Here is a 10492-nt window from a genome sequence, read left to right as displayed (position 1 = left end):
GAGAGGCAGCGTCGGCACGGAGATGCAAGCGAGCGCGAGACGCACGGGGGCTGCGGCGTGGCGCGTTTGCGGTCGGCGCCTTTGGTGGCAACGGCCGGGACAAGCAGCGGTGTATGGTGTGGTGCGGGGCGGACAGGGGCGGCGGTGGACGGGGAGGAGGCGGCGCGACGACGGCATGGGGGCGAAAACGGGACGGGGGACGGCGGATGCTGAGAGGCGTCACGCGCGGACAGGACACAGACACAGAGACACACAGATTGGAAAGGGAGGGTGCGCGGTAGTAGTTGGGAATGTGCGTACCGTGCGGGATGGGAGTGGGCGAGGAACACGGTCGTGGCCCCCTGTTTTTTGGGTGCGTGTGATGACGTCGGTGTGTTGTGGGAAGGGAAGGTGCTGTGGCGGCGGCGCGTAATGGGCGTAGGCCGAAAAGAGAAAGGAACGTGGGCAGTGTGTTGGCAAGCGTCGGTTCGACTGCGACGTTGATGGGCAGGGCAAGGTTAATGGTGGTAGGAGTAGGCGTGTGGGCGCAAAAAATCTGCCGCTGCAGGCGGTGCCGTAACCGCCATGGCGGGAAGGAGAGAGAGAGGGCCAAAGAAAGAAAGAAAGAAAGAAAGAAAGAAGAAAACAAAAAAAAAAACAAAAAAAAAAAAAAGGAGGCGGGGGCGAAAGTGGAGAGGCGGTGGTGTGAGAAGGGCGGGGGCGGAAGGAAGGCAGGAAGGACAAGAGGCGAGGCGACGGCTTGCTTTGTGTATCGGTCGGTCTCTGGCTATGCTTCGTTTTCTGCAGCAGGGTCGGTGCGCGGCGTGGCTCGCGGCAGTGGGAACGCCTGGTGGCTGGACGGCCAGCAATGCGGTTGGATGGGCGGCCACAGCACCGCACCTGTGCCCGAGGAGGAGACGCTGGCGGCGGGCCCTGAGGTGAGGCCGGCTCGGCTGGGGCTGTGGATGTGTAGGTGTGCGCCGCTGCTGCAACAACGAGTAAAACGCGAGAAGAAGGGATGGCGGTAGAGAGAGAGAAAAAAAAAAAGGTCGTGTTGTGTTGATGCGCAGGCAGACGCGTACAGAGAGACGAGCCCGGTCTGCAGCAGGGTGTGGCCGTGCCGAGTGCAGAGCAGCGGCGGCTCGGTTCGGTTCGGTTCGGCCCGGCCCGGCGGGCCGCGCTGTTGTCGCGGACGTGAGCGCCCCCTGGCGGGTGGCCGGAGGCGGCGCGGCGTGTTGGACGTGTGGCTGGTGGCAGTGCACAATTTGCGAGTGGCTGGCGGTGTGGTGTGGCGGTTGGCGCGTCGGGCGGCGGAGAGAGAGAGAGAGAGAGAGAGAGGGAGGAGAGGTATGTGTTGCGGGCGCCCTTTGCTGCGCTGCGTCGTTGCGTGTGCCGTACAGGGCGGGCGCTTGTCGACTGTGTGGGCGGTGTGGCGAATTGGCGTGAAACGGCTGCCGAGAGGTGTGTGGTAGCGAGCCGGTCGTTGTCAGTGCGAAGGGGAATGTGCGTGCGTTTGGCGGTTTCGGTGTGCTTTTTGCGGCGTGAGAGTGGGAATTAGTGGGGCCGGCTGTTGTGTTGGTTCCTTGTGTCTTGTGTCGCGTAGCTTGATGGCAACGTGGAAGGACGCCGGTTTCGTTTCGAGCCTTGCGTGTGGTTGTCGACGTTGACTGGTTGGCGTGTGCCGATGCACGTGCATGTGTGGGTCGCGAGTGCGTTTTTGGCTGTGTGTGTGTGTGTGTGTGTGTTTTGGGGGGGAAGGGGGAGGCGGTGGTGAAAGTGCAGTCGTTGCCACGGGCGTCGTCGGGTGGGGCTGGGGCTGTGCGTCGTGGCGGAAAGGTGGTAGGTTGCGGGAAGCGAGCCCGTCGTTGACGGTGTCGCGTGAGTTGTGAATCGAGTGGGGCGCGGGGCGCGGGACAGGAGCAGCGTGCCGCTGCGTCGTGGTCGTCAGCAGAGGCTGTGCGTGTGCTTGTCCTTTTTGTGGGCGGTTCGTGCGAGGCGTTTTTGTTTTGTGTTGCCCTAGTTGTTAGTTTATTTTGTTTGTGTTTGTTATTTTGAGACGACGACTGGTTGGTGGCGTGCGCGCGAAGTGGCGGTGTGCGCTTCCCGTGTCGTTTGTGTTGTTTTGTTTTTGTTTTGTTTTTTTTTGCACTGGGCCCCGGGGGGTGGGTGGGTGGGTGGGTGGGTGGGTGGGTGCGTGCGTGCGTGTGTGTCGATTGCCGGCTGGCGAAAGGTGCGCCATCGGCGGGGTGGGTCGCCGGCACAAGTAGAGGCGGCGGCGTTGTTGCTGTTGTTGTGTGGTGTTTGTTTTGTTCGGCTGTGTCGGCGAGCTGTGTTGCGGTGCGTGTGAATGGTGGTGCAAAAGTGCTGGCGTTGGGGCTGCGACTGCGACGGCGGCGAGCCGCGGGCGCGCATGATAGTGATGTTGTGAACAGCGGCTGTGTACGGTAGTGGTGTTGTTGTAGCACGACGTGCATCCGGGCCGGCGCGGAAAGCGCAGTTGCGGGCGGTTGCCCTTCGGTGCCAGCCATGTCGCGTGAGCGGCGGGTTGCTCTGGTGTCGACACGTGGTGCTCTGGGTTGTTGTGTGGTGCCCTTTGGCCGGTGGGGGTGGTTCGCGTGTGTCTCGTTCGCGCTCGGTATCTGGTCGTGGTCGTGCTGCTCCCCCGTCTGTCGGCGGTTTTCGACGTCGTCTGTACGTTTTTGTTCGTTTGCGGCGTGCCTGCCGACGTCGCCCCGTCGCGACCTTTCAACCGAAAGTGTGGCGCCCGAAGGTGAACGAACGTAACCCTGACCTCGGCGCTTTACGCTGAGCCGAGCGAACCGAACCTAACCTGTGGTGTGGCGAGGTGAGCTCAGCCTGTGAGCCCCTAACGTCTACGTACGGTAAGCTGTCCGGCTCACGCCTCACGTTTGAACGCTTTTTTAACCTACGTTTGACGCTTCTTAACCTAGCACTGACCCCTTAACCTAACGTGTAACCTAACCTAACCTAACCTAACCTAGCCTAGCCTCTGACGCCTGACGTGTTTGAATGCTTAACCTAAGTTTGACGCTTAACCTAACCCAAGTCCCCTTAACCTAACCCATGTCCACCTAACCTAACCTAACCTAACCTAGACGTGTAAACGTAATGTGTAACGCGTAACGTGTAAGGTCGGCTGGCGTGTGTGCTGACGGCAGATTGGGTTGGTCTGTAGATTCGGATTGCGGTTTGCCTCGGTCGAGGGGTTGGGTCGGAAGCGGCGAGGGGCGGCGGCGCCTGTTGCGCAGGCGGCGTCCGTTTGCGGCGGGCAATTGTTGAGAAACGGCTGTGAATGTTGGCGGGCGAGAGGAGGAGGACGGCGCGCGATGTGGCCCGACGGCTGCGGGCCGATCGGGAAACGGCGGGAGGGCGACGGAAGGCGATGGGGCGGCGGAGGCGCGTTTGCACGGCCGTCATCGCCGCACGCCTCGGCTTGTGTGGCTGTGGCGCCGGCCGCGCTGGCCGGGCTGCCGCGGCGACGGTGTGGGAGTTTTGCCGAAGGTTTGGCCATTGTGGCGGGTCGTCGGCTGGGGCTGTGGGGGCGGCATTTGGGCGGGGGCGGCGATTCTCGGCGGGCCGACCCAGGCTGTAGCGCGCGGTAGCTGCAGTTTGGCCGTGGTTTGCGGCGCTGCCGTGGCGACTGGTTGGCGACTGTGGTGTGGCTGTGTGTAGCCCCATCCTCGGTGGTTTGAAAGGCGCGGGCGGTTGTGGCGCAGGTTTGGGGCTGCTCCGCACAGGCTGTCGGACGTTGGGCGGTAGCAAGCGCGGGAGGCGCGGCGCGGCGGCGCGCAGAGTGGCGGCCGCTCTCTCGGCCGTCCGCGCCCGCCCGCGACACTGGCTGGGCCCTTGTGATTCTCTGCTCCGCTGCTGTGCTGTGCTTGCGTGCCTGCCGTCCCGCTCGCTCTCGCTCTCGCTGTGTGTTACGCGCGTCGTCGAAATGGCAGATCAGGCGGCTACGAACGAGACTGCTGCGGCACCCGCCGCCACCGGCACTACGAAGAAGGCCAAGTCTGCGTCGTCTGCGAAGAAGCCGCGCGCCAAGCCTGCGCACCCGCGCACCTCTGAGATGGTGACGGCCGCCATCAAGAGTCTGAAGGAGCGCGGCGGGTCGTCGCTGCAGGCGATCAAGAAGTACATAGCCGCGCACTACAAGCTGGACGCGGAGAAGCTGGCGCCGTTTATCAAGAAGTACCTCAAGTCGGCCGTCGTGGCGGGCGAGCTGGTGCAGACGAAGGGGAAGGGCGCGTCCGGCTCGTTCAAGCTTGCCGGCGCCGGCGGCGGGGGGGCGGCCGAGGGCGGCAAGGCTCGTGCTGGCGGTGCCAAGAAGAAGCGCGCCGCTCCGGCCAGCAAGGAGAAGAAGGGCGCCCGTGCGGCCGGCGCAAAGAAGGCTGGTGGCGTGAAGGCGGCGACCGGTCGGAAGGCGGGCGCCGCCAAGAAGGCGTCTGCGGCGTCGGCCGCTCCCGCGGGTGCGAAGAAGGCGGCTGCGGCCAAGCCGGCCAAGGCCAAGTCGCCGTCGAAGGCGAAGAAGGCCGCCAAGGTTCCGACGAAGAAGCCGAAGGCGCCGCGCCCGAAGAAGGCGACGACGCCGTCTAAGGCGAAGGCTTCGCCCAAGAAGAAGAAGTAGAGTAGAGGAGAAAGAGATGGGAAAGGAAGGGTTTGGCGCTTGACTCCGTCGTCCCCACCCCCCGTCGTCGTCTAGTGGCGCGCAAGAGACGCGCGGCCCAAAACGGCCCTTCTCAGGGCCATCAAAGCACGTCGGGGAAGGTTTTGATTGTCGTGTTGCGTTTGGTGTGGGTGTCTGTCTGGCGTTTCTGTATGCCCGTGGGGATGCTGTTTGCGTGCCGCGGTGGTTGGATTGCGGGGGTCGGTGGCGGGTGTGGGCGGCGGTAGCGGTAAGCGGTGTTGTTGTTGTTGTTGTTGTTGTTGTTGTCGTGGTTGATTGTCGCCGTGTTTGTGGCGGCGGCCGACGGTTGGTTTTCTGTCACGTTGTTTTGTTTGAATACGTTGGTTGGCTTGCCTGCGTTCGTTCTTCTCGGATGTCTGTCTTGTCGAGTCGTGTCTGGTCTTTGTTTTGTTCCTTTGTGTGTGTTATGTTTTGCAACGGGGGGCACGTTGAGATGTGGAAGGAGTCGGCGGGGATTTCGGTGGCGTGTAGAGCGAGCGAGCGCGCCTGCCTGGCCGTTGGCCGTCGGAGTGGAGTGCGGGGTTTTTTGTTTTCGAAACGAAAGCGGCGGCCGGCCAGCCACCCGTGCGGTGTGACGTCGGCCGTTGGGTATTGTGCGCTTGGAGCGCCGGGGAGGGATGATGTGTGATTGTTGCGCGCTGCTAGCAGGCAGGCAGGCAGGCAGGCAGGCAGAGTGAGCGGGTGTGGCGGACGGACGGGAAGTGGCGGTTTTTGTTTTTGGGTTGCGGGGCGAGAGGCAGGCGACCGACAAAGTTTGCTCGCGACGGAGAGATGTTAGTGGCCCTGAAAAGGGCCGTTTTTGTTTGTGCGGTGCGGTGCCGCGGCGCGGTTTAGGCGCGCTCGCCGCGGATGCGGCGCGCGAGCTGGATGTCCTTGGGCATGATGGTGACGCGCTTGGCGTGGATTGCGCACAGGTTGGTGTCTTCGAAGAGGCCGACGAGGTAGGCCTCGCTGGCCTCCTGCAGGGCCATGACTGCGGAGCTCTGGAAGCGCAGGTCGGTCTTGAAGTCCTGGGCGATCTCGCGCACTAGGCGCTGGAATGGCAGCTTGCGGATGAGCAGCTCTGTGCTCTTCTGGTAGCGCCTGATTTCTCGCAGGGCGACGGTGCCCGGCCTGTAGCGGTGGGGCTTCTTGACGCCTCCGGTGGCGGGCGCGCTCTTCCTCGCCGCCTTGGTGGCGAGCTGTTTGCGCGGCGCCTTTCCGCCGGTGGACTTGCGGGCCGTTTGCTTTGTGCGGGCCATAGCGGTAGCGGAGCGGCGTGCGTGGAGGTTAGGTGCGGCGCGGCGTCCGGTGCTGCCTTGACAACGGGCCCGCGCGCCTCCGTGCTGCGCTTATATGCCCTCGGTTGCGCGTGGTGGGGGGAGGGCGGGCCAGAGTCTATATAGGGGGGCGGCGGGCGCGCCGGGCGCAGAGGCCTTGCCGCCCCCACTTCGAGTCTGGGATCCGATGCGAGAAGACGTCTGTGCTCTCTGCTCTCCTGACTCAGCCTCCGTAGACGTGCTGCGCTCCGATTGGCCGGGCTACCCCCCACCACTCGGCGCTCACTCTACGCACCACGGTCCGCGCCCAGGGCGCAACCGACGGTACAAGTAGCGTGCCGCTCGCCGCTACAGCTCAGGAGTCGCTGAGATGTGCAGCCGCGAGAAGGACGTACCTGCGCCTGCTAGCGACGCGAAGGGTGTGGCAGATCGCCGTTCGGCCGCGCTTGCGCTGTCGACGGCCCCATCTGGCCCCCCACCTATGACGACCACTGCTACGGCTATGGATTTGACGGACACTGCTACGGAAACGTTGAAGACTGCGCTGTCTGCTCCGCTGCCCGATTCTGACGATGAGAGCACTGCCGCCCCTCGGCCACGCGGACGCAGCGGGAAACAGAAGAGGAGGGCACCAGCTGCGACGGCTGCTGCTCGCAGCTCGCCGATTGAGAAGAGGGCCAAGCAAGACTTCGCCCCTGACGCTGACGGTTTCGTCCCGGCCCGGCGCACTGCAAGACGCATGCTGTCATCGACGACGCCACCAACTGTCGTCGCCAACTCCTTCGATGCGCTCGAGGACGCGCCGGACCCGCCGCCGAGCAATCCTGCGCCGAAGACAGACTCCCATCTTCCGCCGGTGGTTCTTCAGTTTCGGCCGCCCTATGGAGAACTGCAGAAGCTGTTGCGCAGCTGGACAACGGCCGTGTACACCGTGAAGCCTGCGGGGCGAGACCTATACAGGGTCACACTCCGCACTGCTGCTGACTATCGCCGGGTCACGCAGGAGGCGTCTGAGCGTGGTATCCCTTTCTATACCCACGCCTCCGCACCTGACAAGGTCCTGAAGATCGTATTTCGCGACCTTCCGTTCAACATGGAAGCCGATCACCTGCATCGAGAACTCGCAGACCTGGGCTTCTACATACGGGCAGTTGTGAAGATGAAGTCGCCCAAATCACGCGAAGATATGCCGCTCTTCCTGGTCGTCTGCTCTGACACCGTGGAGAACCGCAAACTCTACCAATTGACGCGGGTCGCCGACGTTCCGGTCCAGACCGAAGATCTTCGTTCCCGGAGAGGCCCTGTGCAGTGCTTTCGCTGCCAGGGAATCAACCACGTCGCGCGCCACTGTTCTATGCCGGACAGATGCGTTAAATGCGCCGGCGCCCATGCAGGAAGTGCGTGCCCCCGTCCGCCCTCCGAGAAGCCTACATGTGCACTCTGTGGCGGTGCTCATGTGGCCAGTTATCGTGGGTGTGAGGTATGGAAGCGTGCCATTGCTCGCCAGCGTGGCCAACCACCAGCGCCACATCAGAAGAAGCTCGCAACGAGACGGCCAGGCGTCTCTTTCGCGGCGGCAACGTCAGGGACGTCCTCCGCCGCCCCGGCTACGTCGGTTCCTGCTCCCGCCGCATCCGAGGCCGTACCGACACCGGAGGCTCCTGCGCCTCCACCACCGCAGCCAGTGGCGGTACCGGGTACTGCCTCTCCCGGGCCGTCGGCCGGACCGCGCCCCACCAACCGCCGGCGCGGGGGTCACCGACCAGTGGGCACCCAACGCTCAGCACCGTCTGTCGAGCAGCCCCAGGTGGACTCTCACAGCGAAGCAGCCACGCCCCCCCTTTCCTGCGCCGGGGCCGCGCCGGCTGTCTCCACCGCTGACCTGGCCAACCTCGTCGCGCAGCTCACAACCCTGGTGACCAGTGCTACGAAGTTGATTGAAGTCCTGTCGCAGCAACTCACCGCTGCAGTGCCGATGGCCTCTCCGGCCCCAACCGCTGCCAACACTCAACAGCCGCACCATGGGCAGCGTTAGAGGGCTCACGGTCGTCGCGTGGAATGCCAACGGCGTCCGCACCCAAGCTGGCGAACTTCGCCAATTTCTCCGCGATGAAGCCGTCGACGTCTGCCTTATCAATGAAACACACCTGAAGCCTGGGGTAGACGTCAGGGCGGCCAACTACTCAAGCTATCGCACCGATCGACTGACGGCGGGTGGGGGGACAGCCGTCTACGTCCGCAATGGCATACGTCACCATGTGATCCAACTTCCACCACTGGCGACGCTGGAGGCCACTGGTGTCGTTGTTCACACCTCGGCGGGCGCCATCACTTTCATCGCGGCCTATCGGCCGCCGTCTCGTCCCCTGGACCCTGCTGACATCGATGCTCTGCTTTCCTTGAGGGGGCCAGTGTTCGTCGCCGGGGACTTCAATAGCAAACATGTCTCCTGGAACTCCAGGATCACCAACGCCGCTGGCCGCTGCCTGCTCCGGATAGCGGAACGTCACCATGCGCTTGTGGTGGGGCCGTACGACCCGACCATTTTCCCTGCTCGTGGCCTCCCAGATATAATTGACATCGCAGTCGTCAAGGGTATCCCTCATCAGATCACCGCCACGACGCGGACTGCACTGTCGTCGGATCATGTCCCTGTGGTTTTTGACATCGACCTAGACGCCCACCAGCAGCCCAGGCGCGGTATCTCACTTGCTGGCATCGACTGGGACAGGTTTCAAGAAGCCGTGACGCACTCACTAGCCGCCGCACCGCCCCCTGCGGAAGTTGGAGCGGACGAAGCACTTTTGCACTTCGCGGCAACCACGATCGACGCTGCCACCATAGCGACGCCGCCCCGACCACGCCCCCCGCCTGACTACTCCCGACAGCTGCCGCCGGACATCCTTGCGGCCATCACCGAGAAGAACCGGGTCTACCGGGAGTGGCAGAGGACGCGAAATGCCAACACCAAGCGCCTCCTCAACAGGATGCGTCGGGACATCCGGGCCGCCATTGACGATCATCGCAATCGCGACTGGAATAACAAGGTCGCCGCCCTTTGTCTTGAAGATGGCACAGCCTGGCAGATGACGAAGCGTTTCCTACGCCGCACGCAACGTATCCCCCCGCTGCTGGTCCAAGGTCAGGCTGTCTGCGAACCAGCTGCGAAGGCTGATGCTCTTGCTGACGTCTTTGAGGCGGCGTTTACGCCTCTCGAAGACCCGACTGACGCTGTCACCGACGACCTGGTTGCTGACCGGCTCCCACGCTACCTGGAGGCGCGTGACGACGATGACGTCATTGAAGAGACAACGGCGGAGGAGGTGTCGACCATCCTGCGTGCCCTGCACCCCAGGAAAGCTGCCGGCCCAGACGAAGTTTCCAACGCCCTGCTCCGGAAGTTGCCGCCCGTGGCTGTCACTCATCTTGCTGACGTCTTTAATGTCATCCTCCGGTCCTGCAGCTTTCCTCAGTCCTGGAAGCATGCGGAAATCGTGGCGATTCCGAAGATGGGGAAGGATCTGCGGCAGCCCGTGAACTACAGACCTATTAGTCTCCTGCCGGCCGTCTCTAAGGTCTTTGAGAGGGTGTACATCAGGCGGCTGCAGCGCCACGTCGACGAGGAAGGCCTCCTGCCCGAAGAGCAGTTCGGATTTCGCAGGGGCCACTCAGCCGTTCATCAACTCCTTCGGTTAGTGGAAGATGCGTTCGTCGCCCTCGAGCAGCGCGAGTTCTTCGGCGCGGTGTTCCTGGACGTGTCGCGTGCTTTCGACAGCGTGTGGCACCGCGGCCTCTTGTTCAAGCTTTTTGAACTTGGGGTCCCGACGTCGCACGTGCGTCTCATCGCTTCCTATCTTGCTGATCGAACCTTCCATGTGCGGGCCGCGCAGGGCTTGTCCTCCGTCCGCCACATCCACGCCGGGGTGCCGCAGGGCTCGGTCTTGGGGCCACTCCTGTACTCGCTGTACACGTCTGATGCGCCGAAGATCGACCGTGTGCAGCTCGCCCTGTACGCGGATGACACGGCTCTCTACACTCGGAGCCTCAATGCCGCTGTCATGCGCCGCCGTCTGCAGCTCGCCGTTGACACCCTGGCAGCCTGGGCAGTCAAGTGGCGTCTCCTGTTCAATGGTGCCAAGACTCAGTTCCTGATCGTCACCAGGCGACTCGTTCCTGCAGGTTTGCAGCCGCTCGCTGTCGGTGGAAGCCCTGTCCCGTGGCGCCCAACGGCGCATTACCTCGGCGTCACCATTGACCGCCGACTCACGTGGGCTCCCCACATTCGCGACGTGAAGGCCAAAGTGCGGAACAGGCTCCGCACCCTGTACCCTTTGCTGAACCCTGGTTCCCAACTACCACCGCGGCTGGGCATCACCCTGTACAAGGCGCTGCTCCGTCCTGTACTCCAATACGCCGCCGTCGTCTGGGGGAACGCCGCCGACACGAACCTGAAGAAGCTGGAGACTCTGCAGAATCGCATCCTTCGGCTGGCCTTACACCTGCCTTACGATTTTCCCACTGCTCATCTTCACGACGTCGCGGAAGTACC

The 10492-nt window shown here is 63.4% G+C and overlaps 1 protein-coding gene across 1 annotated transcript; it reads left to right on the top strand.

Moving 5' to 3' along the window:
- The first annotated feature begins 6313 nt into the window (after positions 1-6313).
- LOC124589042 (verprolin-like) lies at positions 6314-7978 on the top strand. Its single transcript, XM_047131519.1, has 2 exons — positions 6314-6962; positions 7338-7978. Exons 1-2 carry the CDS (start codon positions 6314-6316, stop codon positions 7976-7978), a joined length of 1290 nt encoding a protein of 429 aa, XP_046987475.1.
- Positions 7979-10492: the final 2514 nt, after the last annotated feature.

Source organism: Schistocerca americana, unplaced genomic scaffold (assembly GCF_021461395.2).
Source record: "Schistocerca americana isolate TAMUIC-IGC-003095 unplaced genomic scaffold, iqSchAmer2.1 HiC_scaffold_68, whole genome shotgun sequence".
NCBI classification, from domain to species: domain Eukaryota; kingdom Metazoa; phylum Arthropoda; class Insecta; order Orthoptera; family Acrididae; genus Schistocerca; species Schistocerca americana.
The sequence above is the reverse complement of the archived record's forward strand: the minus strand, read 5'-3'. Positions and strand labels throughout refer to the sequence as shown.

Bases quoted from the DNA above. Each gene is read 5' to 3' on its own strand.
- LOC124589042 (XM_047131519.1), top strand. From the start codon at position 6,314: ATGTGCAGCCGCGAGAAGGACGTACCTGCGCCTGCTAGCGACGCGAAG. The intron at 6,963-7,337 runs GTATCCCTTTCT...GCGCCCATGCAG, and splicing joins GCAGGAGGCGTCTGAGCGTG to GAAGTGCGTGCCCCCGTCCG.